Below are 23,577 nucleotides of genomic sequence, written 5' to 3' on the forward strand. Positions count from 1 at the left end.
CAGCAGTTGGAGTTCATCATTACCCTTCCTAAAGTACAATGACAATGACTTGTCCAAGTTGCTTCACTTAGCATGTGTACTCATTGATTGATTCTGAATTCTAAAAACTGTTAAACCTGAAGTCTGCTACCATTGAAGAGCAGGACATTCCACCTATGTGATGTCTTGTACTGTACCCTCTTGGAGCATCTTAACGGAATGGTTATAGGAGCAGCAGTCTCCATTTCTGCCAATTCAAATAAACCCTCTGCTTTTTCATTTACATCCTACTTACCATGCCTCCTATTATAATATTTCCAGCTTTTCATATATTCAATCAACATTATCCCTTCTCCCTTCCTAAATTTTCCTTAGAGACATTATTCCAAAACTTCTCTTTCCCCTTTCTTTATTCATGTTTATAGAAGTATACGTATAAACATAAATGTATAGTAATGAAAGAAATCTATAAGAACACTGTCAGTACAGATACATGAAATAATAAGAAAATATCAATAAATATATTCAAATATATATTCATGTTTATAGGAGTATACATATAAACATAAATGTATAGTAATGAAAGAAATCTATAAGAACACTGTCTGTCAGTACAAAGATACATGAAATAATAAGAAAATATCAATAAATATATTCAAAAGGTTACTATTTCTCCCAAATTGTTTCTTGCATTACTGAAGTGAATACTGTTAGCCAAATCACAGCAAAATATTAATTTTCAAGTCTTTAATGCAATACAAAAAAGTCATACTTATCACAACAGTGCCCTAGTTATGAGTGAACACTTTGTAATATGTTGATCACTCCCAGCCATCAAAAACAAAGGAATGACTTTCAAATTAATTCATACAGAACTGAGGACATGACAGCTCTCTCTCTCTCTCTCTCTCTCTCTCTCTCTCTAAAACACATTGTTTTATACAGTAAAACTTCCATAAACCAAACTATATGAAGTGAGGTGGCCAACAGTTTATCTGAAAGTTCAGTTTATCTGAAAATATAAATTTTCGGCCAGTTTCTATGTACATGGACAAGTACATTTATTGTTATTTACACCATATTTGTTAGCACATTATGATCTCCAACATAGATATTTACAGCATATTTTGTTATTACATACTGGATACAACACACTAACTGGTCACTTGAGAGTTCACTTAACATTATGCAACTACACACTTAGTATTCACTGAAGAGCTCACAAACTGTACACAACACACTGGTCACATGAGAGCTAACATAACATTATACACTGTACTACTAGTATATTTTTGTCAAAGATGTTGGCTGGTGGCTTTAGTGTGACTGGGGATGGAATGGAGCTGGACAGACTGGCTGAGGAGGTTGATAAGGGCATTCAGCTTATCCAATTATTCAGCTTATTCAGGTTCAGTTTAGGGAGGTTTTACTGTATATATCAGTGACTTGTCTGAACTTTACTCACTTCTAAATGATGTCTTCAAAATGCATCAAGTTCTTTTTTATTATCCAAATCTTTCTTGTTTTTGGCTCTTGATATTATTTTCTTCTTTTCTCTCTTGGTCAGTATCTTCATAGCTGTTGATAATAAGTTAATACCATAAGTCTCTCTCTCTCTCTCTCTCTCTCTCTCTCTCTCTCTCTCTCTCATTACAGACATCAAAACTTTGCTATATGGGTCATCAATTATGAGAAATTACACAACCAATGTACCTTACGGGCACTTCCATTATTTTAACTGGATCTTTTCGAAGTTATGCCACAAAATAATAAAAGGATGAATTCAAATGCATAATTAAGCTATGAAATGGCCATTTCCCAATTCCACTATACCTGAAAAGCAAAAATTTGGCTACCCACCTACCTAGAATGACAAAGTAAAAACATTTTGTGACAATGAATACTATAGATAAGTTGAAGAGGGGTTGATGTGATGTAGACACAGATGTCATTACGCCCCACCAAATGGTATTCAAGCCTAATTCTGTGCACTTTTCCCTTAAGAACAGAGGTATTTAGAGCAAAAAATAACAAAGACTGCAACATAATGAGATTGACATTGGGATACAAAGGGAGAAACCACATGTCAAATTTGACACTGGGATATGAAGGGAGGAACAACACATGTCACATTTGACACTGGGATATGAAGGGAGGAATCACACAACAAAACTGACACTGGGATACAAAGGGAGGAACCACACATGATAAAGTTGACACTGGAATATGAAGGGAGGAAACACATATGACAAAACTGACATTGGGATACAAAAGGAGGAGCACACATGACAAAGTTAACAATGGGGTATGTGAAGGGAGGAACCAAAAATGACAAAACTGATACTGGGATAGGAAGTATAATGAAAGAAAAAGTAAGAAATGGTGCAATGAAAGAAAATAGTGAGATGAACCATGAAAGAAGATGGAGAAATATATTAGAATATAAATTAGCAAGGAAAACTGTCACCAGGGACATTTTTGTGACCTTCATTTGAATCATGGCTAAGAGTAGGAAATGCTGCCCAAAACCCCATACAAAAATTACATTTAAATGTTGAATACTTACGATTGTTCATGGGAAAAGTTCCTGGAATTTTCATGTGCTTCTTATGGAATGGCGTAAGGATGTGTGTGTCTATTGTTACCCAGGGAGGTGCAGTATATACTCTTGTACTGACTGAAGCTGTTGCATATGCCTTGTGCAGATTATATACCTGCAAATTGGTTTCTCTGCAAGGGATGAAAAGTGCATCAATAAACATATATAAGCAGTAACGAACTAATCATAATTATCAGTGTCTATGATTAAACTGAAACAAAAGCTTCCTTCAATTCTCTCCATTCATCAAAGTCAACTATTCATCTACTCCAGGCCACCCAAACAGAACTTATTATCTGATCTCTTCATCTAATTTTGTGCCTGTCCTGCTTTCTTTTACCATCTCTAGGCTGCCATTCTGCTACTCAAATTGTTAATATATTATCTAATGAGTGCACAAGAGTCTAAAGTTGGGGTTGTCAGTGCACAGCTCCTTAGCTGTTCATCCTTCCTCTGAGTTGGTCAATATATGGGTGCCTTGGGAAGCCTTGGGAAGCCATGAGAAGATAAACTGTGTAAATCTCAACATTACAGTGAGCCTGTGTCCTGCAGTATGAGATATCATCCACCAAAGGTTCTAATACCCTTGAGATGGAGATGAGCACAGGAACCATGCAGAGCTATTGCATATGCCCTAATTTTTACTATGTATCTACACACAAAACAGGAAGTGGGTCACAAGATGAGCACCTTTATAATTTCTCCCACTTACTTGTCAGGATCAGCTGCTTTCATGAGCTGAATGAAAGCTTCAGTTTTAGGGTCATGATGGAGGAGGTAATGACCTGTTGGCTGTCGAAGTACTGTAGAAAATACTGCATAAAAGATTGCCAAAGGCTGAGAAGAAGAAAATCCCACATGGGATTGTTTCCCATCCTTTAAGATCTCTGGTAAACATCTCTCTTCAGTCATGAGAATTTCACCCGAGTTGTTACACACACGCACTGAAATTAATCGAAGGTATGAACATATGCTGAACAGACCTAATGAATAAATGTTAATGTTGGGGAGGAAGTGGTTGAGTGGTCAATGTTTGGATGGTTTTATCTTTGCAACTCAAGTTCAAGACTTGCCAGGAGCTGGTCATTTTTCAAGCCATCACCAAATGGATGAAGAACATGCATGTTTATTATCAATCTGATCTTTGGAGGAGATTGCACCAGGGATTTCAGTGAGGGCTAGCATGTGCCTCAGTGAAAATGTTACTAAAATAATCCTGCCTATGCCACTATGGGTGTGGGCTGACCATCTAAGCCTCAAATAAAAGAATAGACAAAGAAGTACCTACTGCCACTTTAGACCCAAAACATAAAGAAAAATAATATTAGGACAACTTGAAAAATTGGTACAGGTTCCTGGAAACAAATTTCTAGGTTATAGATTCTTAGGAAATGTTGATAATAATGAAAGCAAGCAGTAGGATATGTTTCTGAAGTCCCATATAACAAGTTCTATTTTTAACTTTAAAACTTTAAAATGTCAAGAAGGTAAAAGGCATTTAAGATAATAAATAAACAGGCCAAGTAAGGATAGGTCTGATCTGGTCCATGGTTGCCAAATTTTTAAAAAAGTGAGGCATGTAGGTGGTGCAGGAAGTGTGGTTGATAGTGTCTTATGATCAAGAAAGCAAAAAAAAACATGTGCATGTTTATTTTGCAAAGAGCAAAACAGTTTGGTTTGGAAAAAGAAATCATCTGAACATTATGCACTTAGTTTAAGCTTACTTACATTAATAGAATATGCATCCCAGTGTGGCATCCTTACCTAACTCTAGCACAGCATTTACAGCTTGAGAGCATACACAAAATATGTTTAAAAATTATTTCAGATAATTAATATATAAATTATAAAACTGTCTCATCAAGCTAGTTTAGTATATATACACAGTGTCCCCCAAAAGTTAATTTTTCATTATTCACAACTTATGTTGTGTTTAACAAAATGAGAGAGAGAGAGAGAGAGAGAGAGAGAGAGAGAGAGAGAGAGAGAGAGAGAGAGAGAGAGAGAGAGAGAGAGAGAGAGAGAGAGAGAGAGAGAGAGAGAGGAGAGAGAGAGAGAGAGAGAGAGAGAGAGAGAGAGAGAGAGAGAGAGAGAGAGAGAGAGAGAGAGAGAGAGAGAGAGAGAGAGAGAGAGAGAGAGAGAGAGAGAGAGAGAGAATGGAGAGTAAATGCTATGGAGTGAGTAAGGGGGATAGAGCAAGGATCACTCCCTTGTCCCTTTACCTTGAACAGATAAGGGGAGGGGAGGTGACAGGGAAGGAGGTTTGAGACAAGACAAAAGAGGAGGAGAGAAGAAAGGAACAGCGGATGGAAGGAACATTTTGTAAAGTAGAGGGAGGAAGAAAGTTTATAATTGAGGAAGGAGGGTACATGGGATAAGTAAGTAGAGGAAGGGTGAAGGAGGAGGATGGGAGTATGGGGACACATCACATTGGCATCCACAAATATTGATATTTTAACATCCACAATCTTATCTACAATTACATTTTATGAAAGATGCATATATGAAAGATGCACACACACACACACACACACACACACACACACACACACACACACACACACACACAATGTACACATGTTTAAAGAGAAACTGGATAAATATGGTTATGGAGACAGGACAAAATGAGCTTTGGCTTGTGCCCTGTACAATGCAACTAGGTAAATGCACACACACACATACAAATGCTAATTCAATATACTCACAAAGAAGGAGGGATGTATTTGGCCGAACCAAAAGTTGAACCCATTGCTGAGTGATTTCAGACAGTGTGCTTACTTCACATCCAAAGTATGGTTGGTTTTCAATTTTTGTGGAAGTGACATATGTTTTGCACTTTTCCTGCTGAAAAACATACAGTCAAGACAAATTCAAGGAGAAAGCAGAAAGAAAAAAAATTGCAGGTCACTTGAAAATTGTATACAGGGGCCATCAAGGCTAGGAGCATGAGTTTGTTGTCCTTTGTCTGGGCCATGTGTATGATTACCAGCCTGGTACATATATATATACACACGCACACACGCAGGAAAGTGTAAACACACTGCAGAGCTCTCTTCACCTTGACCTAGCTTAATATTTTTGGGCACACATATCCTATCTTTGAACTCTAAAAATAGAAAAATTTTTGCTAAATGCCTCTTACTTCCACAGATGATGGAGTGCTATTGAATTCCTTATGAAGATTGGTGAAACAGCTCCAAAATTTGCCATAAGATTTACCATGTCCATAAAATGGAGAATGAACATGATAATAACAGAAAACACATATGATGCCCTACACAAGTACACCTACTGTATCATAAATTAAAGAAAATAAACTAGTAGGATACATCTACACCCCTATTGGAATATTTTGGTACCACTGTGCTATCAAGACACTGTGATTGTGATGTGTTGTGTATGAATTAGGGAAGATAAAGTTTCCCAGAATTCCCCATGGATAGTTCAGTCTACACCTACCTAAATCAGAATGTGACACCTGCATTCTACATATCATCTGGCTGTCCTCACATATATATATGCCACCCACAGCTTAGGGGTTAATGGACTTTCATTAAACTCTCTTCTACCATCATCATCTGAAGGAGACTTTATGTTACTTGAACACTTGTACTGTCTTACATTTTCACAGCAATGAGGCTGACATTTGGGATAAAACTACACATCTACCACAGAAATGGTTTATAAACCATAAAAAATTTGTAAGATACGAAAAATTCTAACTCTATCAAAAGTTATCAACCAAAAAATTCTATACCTCAAGGAGCAGACTAAATCCAGGACTGGCTCTGAAACTAAAGATTTCTGTGAGCACCACAGTCTAATAGTTTTCTTCAAGTTACTTCATGTAGGACAGTTGCAAACAAATATGTAAGCAGCCTCTTCTAAATCAAGAAACACGTTTAGGAGTGCTGCCTTACATCTATCTGACCAAGAACAAAAGTGAACAGAAAAACATTGGGAGAGCCAAGTTTCATGTCATTAGCAAGCTCACCATTTAAGATAAAACTTGGACATGATATGTGTGTTGCTGCTTAATTAAATGTATCAACCAGTTGATTAGAAAAATCTGACATAAATGTACTAGTTTCCAAAAGACCATTGCTACATATATTATACACCAAATATTTAAACTGGTGTATAATAATTGTCATCTATCTATTTTTTTTTTTTAATGTAGGAGGGACACTGGCCAAGAGCAACAAAAATCCAATAAAAAAAAAAAATGCCCACTGAAATGCCCTCTTGAAGGAATTCAAGTCATAGTAAGGTGGAAATACAGAAGCAGGCAGGGAGTTCCAGAGTTTACCAGAGAAAGGGATGAATGATTGATAATACTGGTTAACTCTTGCATTAGAGAGGTGGACAGAATAGGGGTGAAAAAAAGAAGAAAGTCTTGTGCAGCGAGGCTGTGGGAGGAGGGGAGGCATGAAGTTAGCAAGATCAGAAGAGCAGTTAGCATGAAAATACCAGTAGAAGACAGCTAGAGATGCAACATTGCAGTGATGAGAGAGAGGCTGAAGACAGTCTGAGGAGAGGAGTTGATGAGACAAAAAGCTTTTGATAACACCTTGTCTAGAAGAGCAGTATGAGTGGAACCCCCCCAGACATGTGAAGCATACTCCTTACATGGATGGATAACACCCTTGTACAGAGTTAGCAGCTGGGGGGTGAGAAAAACTGGCGAAGATGTCTCAGAATGCTTAACTTCATAGAAGCTGTTTTAGCTAGAGATGAGATGTGAAGTTTCCAGTTCAGATTATAAGTAAAGGACAGACCGAGGATGTTCAGTGTAGAAGAGGGGGACAGTTGAGTGTCATTGAAGAAGAGAGGATAGTTGTCTGGAAGGTTGTGTTGAGTTGATAGATGGAGGAATTAAGTTTTTGAGGTATTGAACAATACCAAGTTTGCTCTGCCTCAATCAGAAATTTTAGAAAGATCAGAAACTAAGCATTCTGTGGCTTCCCTGCATGAAATGTTTACTTCCTGAAGAGTTGGGCATCTATGAAAAGACGTGGAAAAGTGCAGGGTGGTATCATCAGCGTAGGAGCGGATAGGACAAAAAGTTTGGTTTAGAAGATCATTAATGAATAATAAGAAGAGAGTGGGTGACAGGACAGAACTCTGAGGAACACCACTGTTAATAGATTTAGGAGAAGAACAGTGACCGTCTACCACAGCAGCTATAGAACGGTCAGAAAGGAAACTTGAGATGAAGTTACAGAGAGAAGGAGAGAAGCTGTAGGAGGGTAGTTTGGAAATCAAAGCTTTGTGCCAGACTCTATCAAAAGCTTTTCATATGTCCAAGGCAACAGCAAAAGTTTCACCAGAATCTCTAAAAGAGGATGACCAAGACTCAGTAAGGAAAGCCAGAAGATCACCAGTAGAGCGGCCTTGACGGAACCCATGCTGGCGATCAGATAGAAGGTTGTGAAGTGATTGATGTTTATGAATCTTCCTGTTGAGGATAGATTAAAAAACTTTAGATAGGCAGGAAATTAAAGCAATAGGACAGTAGTTTGAGGGATTAGAACGGTCACCCCTTTTAGGAACAGGCTGAATGTAGGCAAACTACCACCAAGAAGGAAAGGTTGATGTTGACAAACAGAGCTGAAAGAGTTTGACTTGGCAGGGTGCAAGCACGGAGGCACAGTTTCGGCGAACAATAGGAGGGACCCCATCAGGTCCATAAGCCTTCCGAGGGTTTAGGCCAGCAAGGGCATGGAAAACATCACTGCGAAGAATTTTAATGGGGATGGAGGAGTGGGAGGAACAAGCCCAGAATTGTCCAAGGTAGAGTTTTTAGCAAAGTTTAGAGCGAAGAGTTCAGCTTTAGAAATAGATGTGATAGCAGTGGTGCCATCTGGTTGAAATAAAGGAGGGAAAGAAGAAGAAGCAAAGTTATTGGAGATATTTTTGGCTAGATGCCAGAAGTCACGAGGGGAGTTAGATCTAGAAAGATTTTGACACTTGCTATATATACCAGGCTGGCAATCCCACATGAGGTGTCCCAGAGAAGGCACCACACATTCACACACCCACATCATTCACACTCTTAGCTCCATTGGCTCCCAGTGGAAAGGGATCATAACTAAGAAAAATTATACACTGCTTTATGAGGACATAGTGTAATGAAACTGAAAGAACACAACATCAAAGGGAAATTTCTTGGAAGAAAGATTTGGATAAAAGATAGAATACTAGCTTTCTACTCAACAAATCAATTCCTCATAAAATTAGATATCCCAACAATAAATAATAATAATATATGAAAAATATACATATAATATACATTAACTAATCAATTTGACAATTTCAGACTTTTATGGTGCTTACCTTTTTTCAAACTGAGAGAGACCATGAAGGTTACTTCTCACAAGGATGCGCATACACAGTAAGGGACTATTGGAATGACTGGCATCTGGACCCAAGGAGAAGAGTTGGTAGTGCACATTCTTACCTGTCCAGTCAGGACATAAGTGAGGCTGAAATATTAAATGTGCATTAATTTGTAAAATTAGTACACACACTGCTATCATCATTATGATGTCATTAAGGAAAAGAAGCAGCTGTTTGAAAATGTTGTGGTGGGATGTGGAGAAGGGGACTGAGATATGAAATGAGCAGGTGGCATGATGAAAAGGGAAGATGAATGTTGAAATGAAAGAAATAAAAGTTACATATAGCTGTAGCTGAAGAAGTATACATATGAAGTGTGACTATCAAGGAAGGCTGAGGTGTTGTAAAATGGATATAAAACAGAATAATAATAATAAGAAGAAGAATTAAAAGAATTTTAAGTAGGTTATGTAAAAGTTATTCCATATAAGAAATGAGAAATGGGAAGCTGAGAGAATATTTCCACATGAATAAGAAAGTTTTGGAGACATAAGGGAAATGCAAAAGGAAGCATTGTGGAGAAAGGGGAGGATAGGAACTAAGGATGATGGATAATGATTGAGAGAATATTCTGGAAAACAGATGGACAGAGGATTTTGAAAGATTAGAGAATGTGGAAAATATAGAGGAAGACATTGTTCTAATATGACTGGGAGCAAGAAATTAATATGGTAGGAGAGTTCAATAAGTCTTTGGTCACAAAGTAAGTGCTGATGATATGAAGGGGAAAGATGGGAAAGATGTAGATCTGGATGGATGTACAGTAGAATATGTGAAGTGATACACCAAATTATATGTACATATTTACTATGCTGACACATAAAATTTTATAAAATATTTACAATTCCACAATTTTATCTCTTTATTGATAATCCACCAACTAATTTTCACTCTCTAAAAGTTTTCCCTTTTTATAAATAACCTATGGCCTAATTTTCACAAATGATTGGTGGTCCCTGAAAAGCTAAAATAAGAATTAAATTTAATAAAAATAATTTTGCATCTCAGCTTTGAAAATACAATGAATTCTTAACATCATGTGAATAATATTACAATATTTAATTTAAAATCATATGTTCCATTCCTTTCATTCAGATTAACTAATCTTGTTATGTTGCAGTGTATGAGATGCAGGTAGGTAAAGATACAAATGGAGGCTCTTGTATGTTGGTTACAAGCCTTGAGAGAGATTCCCAAGAGCAAGTGTCAGTGTATATTATACAAGACTACAATCTTAAATCATAATAAATGTAATGAAAGATGGTTCTAAGAATTAAAAAATATAAATTTCCAGGGTACTTACTTCAAAAGCATTCTTCCAATCTGTGGATAGTTTGTTAGTCCAAGGCCTTGGTTGAGATCTGCTTGGTGTGGATGTTTCATCCTTATGAGCTCCAGTTTCATTACCATGAGTATGTGAAGGTTTCAACAAAGAATCTTGCAAGCTCAATAAGTTGTCCAAAAAATGTTTTGAGCAACTTTCATCAAAAGTTTCTTGCTCTGTGTCATCCTGATAGTTCACTTTTGGATCTTTATCTTCCTGTATTTTGCCTTCAGAAATTTGTAACTTCTCTGTCTCTAATCTGGATAATTTTGCAGAATTGACTGTTTTATCACTTGCTTTTCTTTTCTTTGAATATGTTTTCCTTTTTCCTCCTTTCTAAAGATTCACCTCCAAAAACATCATTGTCAGTCATATCAGAAAGATCCAAAAAGTGATCATCATACTCAGCAATAGTTCTTGATGCAGCATCACAATCACTTTTGTTTGTCTCTGAGTACTGGAACACAACTGGAGTTGCCATTCTGTAAAAAAACATGAAAAGCTCTTAAGAGAGTAATTTATCTCTTGCACAAGTGTGACATAATTCCAAATGGAAAAGACTCATGAGCAGACAATTTTAATTACAAATGCCAAAAGAAGATGCTTGTTATCATAAATAGCAAAGTTACAAAGAATTTTAACACACCCTATAATTATAGGTCAGTAAGTAACTCAACATTCCACTGCTAACAATCTTACCTGAACATTTTGTTATGTACGATTTCAGTAAAATTTAACAAGCTAGCTTTCTTAAAAAACAACTGCTTCTTTTCTAAAGGTGTCCAGACCTTCTTGGGCATCGGCTTGTCAATATATACCACTCTGTGTTTAGTCATGTTTCCCTCAGCATCTGCATGGAGAGAAATATTAAAAAAAATTCTATCATAAAAAGTTTGAATACTAGTTTTAGAGAGAGAGAGAGAGAGAGAGAGAGAGAGAGAGAGAGAGAGAGAGAGAGAGAGAGAGAGAGAGAGAGAGAGAGAGAGAGAGAGAGAGAGAGAGAGAGAGAGAGAGAGAGAGAGAGAGAGAGAGAGAGAGAGAGAGAGAGAGAGAGAGAGAGAGAGAGAGAGAGAGAGAGAGAGAGAGAGAGAGAGAGAGAGAGAGAGAGAGAGAGAAATTCTTGCTGAAACTTTACTTGTATTTAATATGTTCTTCAGAAGAGTGACTGCACTATTCCTTCAAAATACTGACCGAAAGCCTTGATTTCCTGCCATTCTAAAGCTTTTGGAATTACTGTTATATTCTGATCATCAGTATGAATTCCATAGAAAACATTTCATAGGCAATCTCTGGCTTTTTTGACTGAATCTTGATCATCTACTCTAAGAGAGTTAAAAGGAAACCTTTGTTGTTGCCCTAAACATATCACAAGCTTTTGATAAAGCTTGGCATGAATCTTTAATTTCAAACTTTCCCTCACAGAATCTCCACCTTTCTGCAACTTTTCTCTAATTTGTAATTCTATTACAGCAAAGGCCACTTTGGAAAGGAATGAAAAGTTTGGATGTAGATTATAAGGAATAAACACATAGAGGATGTTGTTGTAAATGGTACCAGCTGCATTGTAAGATTATATGGGGCTGAAATATGGAGTGTGGAACTAGGGGAGAGTTGGCAGACAGATCAGACCAGGTGATGGTTTGGACATGTAAAAAGAGTGGAAGAAAAGTGACTGATGAAAATTACTTTTGATGGTTTACACATGTAAAAAGAATCAAAGAAGGGCAACAGAAGAAGATGATTGTAACAGATATAACAGACATAAGACAAAAGTGAAAACCATGAATGAATGACAATGTAAAAAGAGCATTAGATGTAAGATGGTTGTCTCCAGAGTGGGGAAGAGTTTTGCAAGATAGGGATGAATGGAAAACAGTTATAAATGCATAAATGGAACTGAGCCTCGAGAGTCTTTACAGGAAATTTGCCTGCATCTGGTGTAATCAGATCAGACTGGATGTGCAAAAAAAAAAAAAAGATGTCTATTTATGGTGCACTTGGAATAAAGCACTTATGATGCACAACTGACTCTTACACAGTGTGGCCAATATTGATATTTCCCCTAGAGGCCTTAAGGCTAGGATGTAATTTTAGTGTGTTCTTTGGGAATGCTTGTGGGCATGATTTTTGAAAGAGAGTGAATGTGTGTGGGCACTTTGTCTCTCCTAAGCAAATCATGGGGATGTCAACTTGACATACATATAAAAAGAGAGCATAATTCACAGATGTAACCAATAATCTGAAAGCGAGATTTACTTCACTCGAAAATTATAATGGAGACACTGATGTATATAATTATTGTAAAAATAAAAGTAAAGAAAGAAACAAAGGTGAGTTTCTCACCTTTTGTCATATATGATTTGACCTCCACAGGTATGTCCCATTCTTTATCAAAATTTGGACCATGGTTATCAGCAAGAACTTTCAAAGCACTTGTTGATATTACAATATCTGCCCCGATGCTGCTGAGCCAGGTACTCTGCATTGCGATCAGCACTCACTGTAAAGTAGACATTGATAATTTTTATTATCATGCATATAACTAATCCTCACTACATGAAATATATAACTAATATATAAAACAGAAAGACAAAATTATTAGAATAACTATCCCCCCTCCAGATATAATTAAAATATCATCATCATCATCACCATCCTTTATACTTCCAATGCAGGACAAAAGCCTCCTTAAGTGCCATATATCATGCCATACTAGATATATATCATCATACTGATGATGATACTAGCAGGACTGTTGGATTGCAAGGTCACAATACCTTAGCATCCTTCCAATAACTACTTTATGTTGGGTGAACAGGGGCAGACAGCATGGAAAGAAACAAGGCCTAACTCTATCCTTTAGCTGGAGATTCAAAACTAGAACTTCTCAGTTCCAAGGAAAGCACATTAACCACTAAACAGTAAGGTCCCCCTTTTATATATAAAGTGTATACAGCAACAGACTTTAAGTATGATGCTTGATTTCAGAAGGACCTGTGACCTGTGACAATGTTCAATCTGCTACATCAGTACTCAAAGCTCAATCATCCTTAACACAGGACAATGAAACTGAACAAGTACTAGGCACTATATGTATGAGGCAGATGGGATTTACAACTAGTTATGACAACATAATGCTTTTGTACAAAATATTGCCTACTACCCTAGCTGCCTAAAGCTTTGGGTAAATCATAGCTAAAGACCAAGTCTCCTACTCTTTAGCAAGTTAATGAGAGAACAGAGTGTACTTTGCATATATTAGTAGTCACTAGTACATGTATATATAGACCAATTATGTTGAGTTAAAGGGAAAGTGTCTTGACAAGTAAGAATAACAGAGCCCCATGCTTTCCAATTTATCAATATTTTACTAGACAGAAAAAATGATGGTATGGCAAATCAAGTTAAAATGTACAAACCACTCCTTACCTGGGGTGTCATTCAGTACATTCTTATCCTGAACCATCCTTCGTGCTAGACATTCCCTCTCAGATACGCTCTCATCAATCTTGAGAGTATATGACTTCAGCTTGTGTGGAATTCTTATTAATGGCAAGGTTCCCTGTGAGCAGACATAAGCAGAACATAAATCAAGAATACATCCCAATCCCAAAATAACAAAACAAATTAAAACTGATGAATTACAAATCCATTTCATATCACTGATTTAAAGTCATTAAAGTTCCCCAATTAAGGGCAATTTACTAACGTATAAACATTTTTCTACTTCATAAGTAAAAAAATGCAACATTCAGAAGATTACATTACAAAATCTATCTGGATATCCAATAATAGCACCTGCTGTCATCCTGTAGCTTACAATTCCATGGGGCCATGGCCAAACACCTACAGGTAAGATACTGATGAGGACATACTGTCTGATATCATCTCCTTCCACCATATATGTGCATCAATAAATTCTTTCCATCCACTTAATTTAGAGTACTAACTGCTTTGAACATGATAATCACATATCCCTTTTTCCTTTACCCTAGAGTAAGTAGTTCAACCTTTTCCACCCTCTCTTTTAAATATATCTCTTAAAACCTGACAACAATGTTGTGATCTCTTTTGTACTTTTCCTAAATAATCTATAAATGCAGCTCTTTATACCATCATGCATATTATTTATATATATGTAACAAAACATAAATAGAAATCATCTTGTCACATTTTTCCATAAAAAAAACAAAAAAAAAACATAACTGTAACCTTCTCAGCACATCACTTTAGAGTCTATCACTTCTTAACCTAATTTCTGCTGGACATAACTTTCTGATCCTCTGCACTGTAGCAAGAATAAACTAAACATATGAACAGACTGCAAACTGATGCTTAAATAGCAATGGTGGTAAGGACAACTCTTCTTTCCCTTACAGGCCAAGAAGCTATGAAGTAATGGAATGTTTATGAATGACATGTCATGATCTCAAATGTATTTTAAACACTAAAACATATAACACAAGATAAGTTAATGGATTTTGAACTGAAGTGGATAAAGTATTTCTTGCCAGAAGACTGGTAAATATTTTTTTTAGAATACATGGAACAGTTTGAAATAACTAGTTCTGCATATCTAATAAATGGATTTTCACATGTTCAATACACAGACATTGAGAACTGGAGGTATAAGATGAGGTAACTGCAGTTACTGTTAGAATAAGAACTTGGTGTACAAAAGTGAGACAGCTGTTATTACACATCAAGTCAAATGGGAGGATAAAAATTAGTGTCTGCCAGAGAAAGAAGGTATAGGAGTGAAAGAATAAGGTCCATGAACAGCAATAAGTGGAGAATTTTGCTATGGCTATCCAACATGGGAGTTACAGGAAGCAAGGGACAGAATAAATACAGAGAGAGAATTTGTACTAAACTCACCAAACTCAAGACATGACCAATGTGTGTAAAAGACAACTTGCTAAAGTTTTTTTCAGGATCCTGTGGACAAATGGGTATCTGCTGTTCTGTGGCATAAAGATCCTTATACTTTGATGCTCTCTTGCAGCGGTGCTGGAAAGATTGAACATATGAATGTGCTATTCTCAGAAACCTGAAACAGAGTATAGGCTGAGGAAAGTTTTCATTATAATAAGTATAGTGAGGATATAGTCTGTTATATCTGCTCCCACATCTGTGATTTTGCAGCAACACAAAATAAAGCAAATATGAAGTCATAAAGCATGACTAGTAATCTTAGTTTAAGGTGGAGATGAAAACTGGCACAGGTGTTATGGGGCAAGTTTATATAAATTCACCATAATAATGCAGTTTTATTCTGAGTGAAAGCCTAGCGTTACTTCTGTGTACAAACACAAAGTGGATAAACTAGTGATGGGTATGTTAAATTTTATAAATGTGAATCATTCCATCAACCTTGTCCAGAGTTATAAAAAAAAAAAAAAAAAAAAAACACATAGATGATGTAAAGATATTAAAAGCGATTCATAAATTAGTTTGATATGGTATGTGTAGCATTACATGTCTTATAAGCACACTATATATATATGCAGGGCTGGTGCTAGGAACTGTGGGGCCCAATTAGAAAACTGATGGTGGGGCCCCTACTCTACAAAAGTAAAAATTTATGTATTTTATATTTTGAGAGCAATAATTTCTCATTCTTCATTTCATGTTTTCAGTAGTGGTTTACTCCTCTTAGAATACAGAAAAGGCTTCAAGTAGTAACTCTGTTGCCGCTGGCATGGGACCCCTTAAGGTGCAAGGCCCAATTTGATAAAATTGGTCAAATAGGCTTAAAACTGGCCCTGTATATATGTATAAAGAAAAATGTCTGAATTGAAATTGTCAGCTTCAATTAATGCATTATTTTTAATTTAATCAGAAAGGTTCAGTAAACCTGATACAACTGGATGTGTACTTGCATAATTACCTGAACATATTCATCAATGTATTTGTTGATAACTTCCGGGATGGTATTGTATGAATGAAGTTCAAGTACTGCAACCTGATGTGAAAACTTCATAAAATGGACCTGTTCTTCAAAAACACGGCTTTGAAGCCTCTGTCAAAAATATAATTTAACAGAAATTACAATGCAAGAAAATACAAATGGTACTAGTTATTCAATGACTGTTTTATAAAATACTGTGCTGTTTCATAATGCATGTACAAGTCTTCACTCTTAACAATATATTTGTATTTTGTTCAAAAGAATCAATAATGCAGCCATAATTACAAGTAGAAAATCTGTACAATGTACAATAGACTACTCAGCAAAATATATCAATTTATTTTCATTTATTATCTATTATATCAATTAACTGATCAATAAGTGAATCATTTATTTATTTATTCATTGAGAGAGAGAGAGAGAGAGAGAGAGAGAGAGAGAGAGAGAGAGAGAGAGAGAGAGAGAGAGAGAGAGAGAGAGAGAGAGAGAGAGAGAGAGAGAGAGAGAGAGAGAGAGAGAGAGAGAGAGAGAGAGAGAGAGAGAGAGAGAGAGAGAGAGAGAGAGAGAGAGAGAGAGAGAGAGAGAGAGAGAGAGAGAGAGAGAGAGAGAGAGAGAGAGAGAGAGAGAGAGAGAGAGAGAGAGAGAGAGAGAGAGAGAGAGAGAGAGAGAGAGAGAGAGAGAGAGAGAGAGAGAGAGAGAGAGAGAGACTTTACATATTCTTACCAGAAACTGATCATATCCTGGTATTTCTGCTCCACTTGTGGTTGACTTTTCTTTGAGGCTGATAAATACTCGCAAGTAAGCGGCATGCTCCTCATGCGTTAATGATGATTTGTGTGGTATTTTCACTGGGCACTGCTTTTTTAAGTAGAAAGCTTTCTCCTTCAAAGTCTTATCCACCTGACAATAAATACATATCCCTATATGACTACTCTAAAAGAAACTGCTTACCAGAGATGATGCTCTTTAATACATAAAATAAGCAAAACTACTCAATATATGCCAAAGCATTGACACTGAATTATTCTATATACTTGAGCTTTTATAACATACAAAAAAAAAGAAGTTATTTTCTAACAAGATAGCAAATCAGTCACTGCACAAACCTATAGTTCAGTAGTTCTCGTCTTTTTCAAGGAAAATTAATAATGGAAACAAAATTAAAATAAACCAACCTTGCTATAAGCTTTTTTCTCTGCCTTTTGATCTGCCTTTTGTTTTTCTTCTCTTCTCTTTTCTTCTTCCTTTTGTCGTTCTTCTCGTTGACTCTGAAGCTGAAAAAAATAGCAAAGATTACTGTAATAAGCATCATCACATCAATCTATTCCAGGGAACAAGAAGAATGGGATATTTAAATATGAAAACTATCCATGACATTAGCTACATGAGCAACCACATCCCATTCATGTCTTAAATCTAGATCATGATAAATTCCTTACTCTATTACTCTACAGTACATACACATAACCAAAATTTACTAACCATGACTACATCTGGTATTCAGCAGTTGTGAACCCAACAACATCCAACTTTACCTTTGTCAAGGGAAGATAAGATTACTTATATGATGTTTGTCACAGTAAAAAAAGTTACAGAGAGCAATAAATTAATATTTCTTAGCTGAAAACTTTCCTGAATGGTATTGTAATGACCAGAGATACAGAGGCTCCCAAAATTATCTTAGGATCCAACAACTGTTTGGTCCTGACATGTAAGATACTAAGAAAGAACCATGGAACCTTTTCCTAAATGTTCCACTGCAGAAAATAGACATGACTCAAAAGAAAAGAAATCATACGCAAATAATAAACCACGTTATTGTAAAATTATTAATCCCAAGAACACTACATTCCAATACTGTAACAGGCCATGAATGATTTAGAAATGAAAAATAATACATGGTATATCACCTCAGTGATAAAAGTACAATGAAAAAAAAAGTTACCTTTGTGATTGAAAACTGAATCACACTCTCCAAGTCCTGCTGTTTTTGGAGCATCATGGAAACACTAATAAACTTAAATGAAAGCAGGATACACTGACCATGACAAGCAGGTTATTGGAAACTGAATCCCATCGGGATACTCACAGTAAATCTGAGATGAACACATTACCTAATTAAGCAAAGATGATCACTAATGCCTGAGTGATACTTGGTCAGCTTTGACTGTATACATACATGACTGTTGAAAAGATTAATACATTAAAGATATGGGATCCACTACTATCTTGGTAGTACTTATTTCACTAATCACCATTACCTGTGCTATGCTGTCTAAGTCTTCATCAGAAAATCTTATTATTTCAGCCAGATATGGATCCTCTCGAATATTATTGGGGATGCCATCAGCAGCAAAGAGGCTGCAATACTGCTGTAGTGATTCTTCAGAAACAAATGGTTCATCTTTCTGAACCTTATCATTAACATTCTGTGCTCTGAAAATAAACAACACTGTTAACTCCACAATGTACGGTACTTATGAATGTACAGGTCATACTTTCCCTCTACGAAAGAAAACCCCAAACCCACCATGAATGCTACAAACATGAGTCCATTAAAAAAACTGTATCTTGAATTTTCAAGGCATACTAGTTTAAAGACTAGATCTGACCAAAAAAATGTGTGTAATTAATCTCTAAAGTTATTGAAGATGAAAAATTTCAAAAGAGAATAAGGAATATTTGGTAAAGTGGTGGAAATACACCAAAAGACCATTCATAAATCCGACCTTACAAGCCAGACTGATCCCAAGATGAATATCAAAAACACATGAGAGCCCAAGGATAGGTATCTTAGTAACTGAATTGGGTTGGAAGATTAACAATTAACCTATATATTCCAGTATTACTGGATTTCCCACAAGCTTTTAAGTCAGCCCTTCACAGTACCCTTGGTGATATTTTGTATGACTTTGTGGAGTCCTAAATTATTACTTCACTTATCCACCACCACTTGACAGCATTTCAAGACTCATTGATGGATTTTACAATATAGTTTTTCTTATGGGTACACATTCCAGTCCACTCGGTTAGTTTTCAGTCTGGCTTTGTTTTGGTTGACTGGTGTACCCATATTGTTTGAATTGCCTTTCTTGTCTACATGGTACTATCTCTTTGTCTGGGAGCTAAGGGTGGTTAACTAGGTGAGTAAACCAGGTAAGTAAGCCGTTTGTATCTTAGTTAGTAATATACAATCCCACAGTGGGAGGCTAAGTTTACTTAATTTTGAAATATCCTTAATTGTTTGGCTATGAGGATATTCCACATGATAGTTGCACAACATGGTGATCAAGCAAGGGAGGCACAGAGTGGGTTAGCCAAAGATGAAGCATCACCCAAACTTGTAGAAACAAGAAAAATTGATATTATTATATAAGTGCACATGTCTCACAAAATAAATAAGTGAATATATAAATAAATAAATAAATAAACAAAAATAAAAACAATGTTCTCATTGAAGTACTTGGGTCACATATAACACAGTGGTGTGTATCTCTACTGGCACAAATTGTTAATTCCTGAAATATTAATTTTCATCAAATTTATAATTTCCTCGCACCATGGTGGTCTGCAGACAGTATCAAGAGAAGGGGAGTGAAGCAGGGTAAAGAAAGGGAGGCAGTGCAGCAGAGGAAGGAGGGATAGAGGAGGGAATTTCATTAGTGTATGCGTGAAACAATGCCTCAACCATTCAAAAAAATATTTAAAAAATATCAGCCAATAGGCAGGCTGTATTCTGCAAGGTGGGAGGGAAGAGCTTGATTTTTAATCAGTTTTGGAAGATGACTCAGTGCCGTGGCTGTGAGTGCAATTACTTCAAGGAATTAAGAAAATTTCAGAGCAATAACAAAGCATAGTTACCTACAGTTCTTCTCACTAAGAACTCCAGTGATGAGGAAGTACAAAAGGACCAACAAGGTAGATTAGGTTAGGTTAGGTTAGGTTTAGTTGGAAGCTCCATTTTTTTTTTCAGTGTCATGCTTGAGGGCGAAACATTTTTCTGGTAGATTTTTTTAATAAATTCATGATAGCCATCCACACCACGAAGTTGGTAACAGTGTCTACCCGCTGTGCATTTGCCCCACATGCAGAGGCAAATGCAAATGAGATTTCATAAGCTGCTTGTGAATTACACCATGGGCTGTAAGTCAGCACAAATTTTGCTCCATTATTCATGGATTGGTCAAAGACAAACTTTTTTGTAATCTTTAGCCCTCTAATATTATGATAATGATAAAAGTAATTTCTATGTCAATTTTTTGGTGAACTGCTTTTGTTGCAAATCATTGATTTACATGTGTCAAGGGCAGTGTATAAAAAAACTGATTTGCGCTGGAAACAGTTACTAGATTCATTCAAAATACATCAAAATCTACCAGAAAAAATGTAATTACACCCGAAATAGTTACAGGTGCACTTATATAAATTCACCAAAAAAATTACATGGAAATTACTTTTATCATTATCATAATATTAGAGGGCTAAAGATTACAAAAAAGTTTGTCTTTGACCAATCCAGGAATGATGAAGCAAAATTTGTGTTGACTTACAGCCCCTGGTGTAATTCACAAGCAGCTTATGAAATCTCATATAAAAGTAAAGCCCCTTCCACACGTAGGGCAAATGCACAGCAGGCAGACACTGTTACCAACTTTGTGGTGTGGATGGCTATCATGAGTGTAGATGATGTCATAGATGAGGAAACCACGGGCAAACCGTTAAAGTGCCTGTGCCCATTGTTGAGGCACTGTATGGGCGCCTGACTAGGGGACCACATTGTCAGACACACAATGTTACGAGTCAACACCGTGCCCTCCATGGGTATCTATGGTATGTGTCAGTTGTACACTAGCTGGTACTGTCCTGTGTGTCCAGACAGTCATGGATAAGTAGACAAGGGAAGCAACCCGGCATTTAATAGATTCTTACAGGGGAACTGTGCCTGTGGAATGTCGTGTGGAATAGAGAAATAGACAGAAAGGCCACAGCACTGCAGAAAGTAGAACACATGAACAGCAGTGGTTGTCTCCTGCCCTTTTTCTTGCACATAGTAATAATTATTGTACACAAAGCTATGCGTTTAGCTTTAACGGTCCGGCCCATATCGTATTGAACACCAAGTTAAGTCCACTGGCCAACGTTGCCTGACAGCTCTCACAGCCCTCTACCTCTGCTCTCTGCCCGGCGTCTGGTTCAGATCATACGTTCGCCTGCCTGTGCCTACTGCCTGCCTTAATTGTACTGTTCTGATATGGTAACAACTGTTTAAGGGCGAGAGAATTCCGGGCAACTCCGAGTGCCCGCCGTGCGTTTGCCCCGCGTGTGGAAGGGGCTTAAGATTAGTATATTATGAAACAGACACTTGACTGAATTAAAAATTCACTTATCTATATATCGATCGATTCCAACACACTGATACACTTGTCAATAAAGCAAGCCAAATGGTGCCTGCACGTAAGTACGTACTCGTACATCCATCACACGTTACTCACCTGAAGATTCCTGGTATGAAAGTGACAGGCTTTTTATTCATCTCAGACATACTCAATAAAAGTACTGTAGTTCATTAATGGGTCTTCCAGACGGAAAATAAGTAAAAGATTGATACTACTGAGAACGAGTTCCTGGAACAACACAGACACGAGGCGCGCCAAGCTAGTTTGTTGACATTACGTGTGTCTGAATCCGGATGTGACTGGATTCACGTGTCGCTTTTGTAACGGTGTTTAACTTGCTTCTGGCTAGCACCTTCATCTTTCTTCCTTACCAGAGAAGGAGTCGCAGTAACTGATTAAAATTCTTTTATACACTGATGAAAAAGACTACACGAAAGATTAACGACCAGGATTCTAACTCATGATCCGACCACATCTGCCATCACTTAAAGAGTGCACTTAGTGAACATTCATATCAATTAAACCGCGTCGTCACACCTTTGCTATAAAAAATAAATAAATAAAAAATACCGTTTAAGTATCAGAAAATACAAACATGAGCAACACCAGAACAAATATCATTATAGACATCTTTATAATATTACCTCGCCATAACACCTATTACAAATACTACATGGAAATAAAAACAACAACCACCGTTTAAGTATTTATGTATAAGCAAATACAAACATGGCAAACAGAAGAAGTACCATTATCATATTTGATATTACGAAAAAAATAAAAAAAAATGGCGATAGCACTTGACTCTCATGGGCATTAAGTGTTTAAACAACGCTAAAATGATATTGAATTAAGAGTGTGCTTCACGCTTACTAGTACCATTGTTATCTACACTCTGCGCATTTTCTTCGAAGAGCTGAACTGTGCTGCGTGAAGAGGCGACACAGCACGAGACCACTCTCTGCCAACACACTGATAAGCAGGCGAACTGGTCAAAGAAGAAGACGTTCGACTCCAGACCCAACTGATTACACACACTCTTGCACCGGAGGTAGTTTTTCATGCAGTGCACACACGGGATGCTGAAAGAAGGGTTATTCATATTGCATAGTTTTCTTTCCTAATATCTAATCAAGTTTTAGCAAGCCAGTGAAATCCAGCACTCGAATCCCGTTCAAGACTTCAAAGTATAATAATCATCTCTCGCTGACATTATCTCTTTCCATTCCCACTAATAAAATGACACCGACTTGGTCAACTCATCGTCATGCAGCTACAAATTTACCTCATTAGGAAATCAACAGATCGTGACAGAGAAGGTGGCACTGTCTGTAGATAGTCCATCATTTCTTCTTTGACGAAAAGCTTGAAAAACTCATCCAGCTCTGCCCCCTGCAACTCGTTCACCACTCCCTTGGCCTCGATAAGAAGTTTAAATTCACATTACACATGCTAGTTAAAAAGTTTGTCTAATTACGTTTAACACATTCTATGAACATACTAATCAAACCACACGCGCTCAGTTACCACCATTACACCAACCTGGAAAATATGGTCATAATCGAGACTTGGTTTAGCACTCGCCGCCCAAACCAGCGACACCAAGACCTGCAATATGTATTGTGCGGTCAAGGAAAAATGTCATGATTTGCACAAAACTAACATACCACAAACACCCACCGCAAGTGGAATTACTTACGATTATGTATTTCATTTTGTCTCACTATTTCCTCTACTTTGATTTCTTTTCTCTGTGAACTGCAGTGTGAATGTGAGGCGGTGACTGAGCGCCGACCTCTGACGGAACCTGAGTCTGTTCGAACGTTTTATGAGTAAAGTGAGATTTGATTCGCAGGATTCACTTAAACCATTTAAGAGAGAGAGAGAGAGAGAGAGAGAGACCCAACAGTTCATGGTGAAGCTGTGCGTGTACGTAACAACCTTGGAACGAGAATGAAGAGACACAGTG

The 23,577-nt window shown here is 36.9% G+C and overlaps 2 protein-coding genes across 3 annotated transcripts in view; both read right to left on the bottom strand.

Annotated features, from left to right (window-relative positions):
* LOC135111059 (little elongation complex subunit 2-like) overlaps positions 1-22,026 on the bottom strand; it is a 91,459-nt gene extending 69,433 nt beyond the window's left edge. The window contains 17 exon segments of the mRNA XM_064023972.1: positions 1,445-1,557; positions 2,546-2,709; positions 3,291-3,522; positions 5,284-5,424; positions 8,916-9,063; positions 10,281-10,592; positions 10,594-10,783; positions 11,001-11,151; positions 12,645-12,756; positions 12,758-12,801; positions 13,731-13,863; positions 15,180-15,311; positions 16,192-16,323; positions 16,936-17,112; positions 17,388-17,486; positions 18,474-18,648; positions 21,705-22,026. Of these exon segments, the coding sequence (XP_063880042.1) occupies positions 1,460-1,557; positions 2,546-2,709; positions 3,291-3,522; positions 5,284-5,424; positions 8,916-9,063; positions 10,281-10,592; positions 10,594-10,783; positions 11,001-11,151; positions 12,645-12,756; positions 12,758-12,801; positions 13,731-13,863; positions 15,180-15,311; positions 16,192-16,323; positions 16,936-17,112; positions 17,388-17,486; positions 18,474-18,648; positions 21,705-21,754 (2,490 nt within the window). The 5' untranslated portion in view covers positions 21,755-22,026 and the 3' untranslated portion in view covers positions 1,445-1,459.
* A 276-nt stretch (positions 22,027-22,302) lies between these two features.
* Positions 22,303-23,446, bottom strand: LOC135111057 (uncharacterized). 2 transcript variants are annotated; one of them, XM_064023969.1, is made up of 4 exons: positions 23,308-23,446; positions 23,151-23,216; positions 22,894-23,021; positions 22,303-22,690 (listed from the first exon to the last, which is right to left on the bottom strand). In XM_064023969.1, exons 1-4 carry the CDS (start codon positions 23,320-23,322, stop codon positions 22,459-22,461), a joined length of 441 nt encoding a protein of 146 aa, XP_063880039.1. In that variant the 5' UTR covers positions 23,323-23,446; the 3' UTR covers positions 22,303-22,458. The 2 variants fall into 2 exon arrangements, with proteins under 2 accessions (XP_063880039.1, XP_063880038.1); XM_064023968.1 differs by having other exon boundaries at positions 22,894-23,027; positions 23,308-23,440.
* Positions 23,447-23,577: the final 131 nt, after the last annotated feature.

Source organism: Scylla paramamosain, chromosome 21 (assembly GCF_035594125.1).
Source record: "Scylla paramamosain isolate STU-SP2022 chromosome 21, ASM3559412v1, whole genome shotgun sequence".
Taxonomy (NCBI): domain Eukaryota; kingdom Metazoa; phylum Arthropoda; class Malacostraca; order Decapoda; family Portunidae; genus Scylla; species Scylla paramamosain.

What these genes read in the sequence shown, in the direction of transcription:
- LOC135111057 (XM_064023968.1), bottom strand. An exon ending in ATTATGACCATATTTTCCAG is followed by an intron (nt 23,028 to 23,150) that starts GTTGGTGTAATG and finishes CTTCTTATCGAG; the next exon opens with GCCAAGGGAGTGGTGAACGA. An exon ending in TCTGTTGATTTCCTAATGAG is followed by an intron (nt 22,691 to 22,893) that starts GTAAATTTGTAG and finishes CCCTTCTTTCAG; the next exon opens with CATCCCGTGTGTGCACTGCA.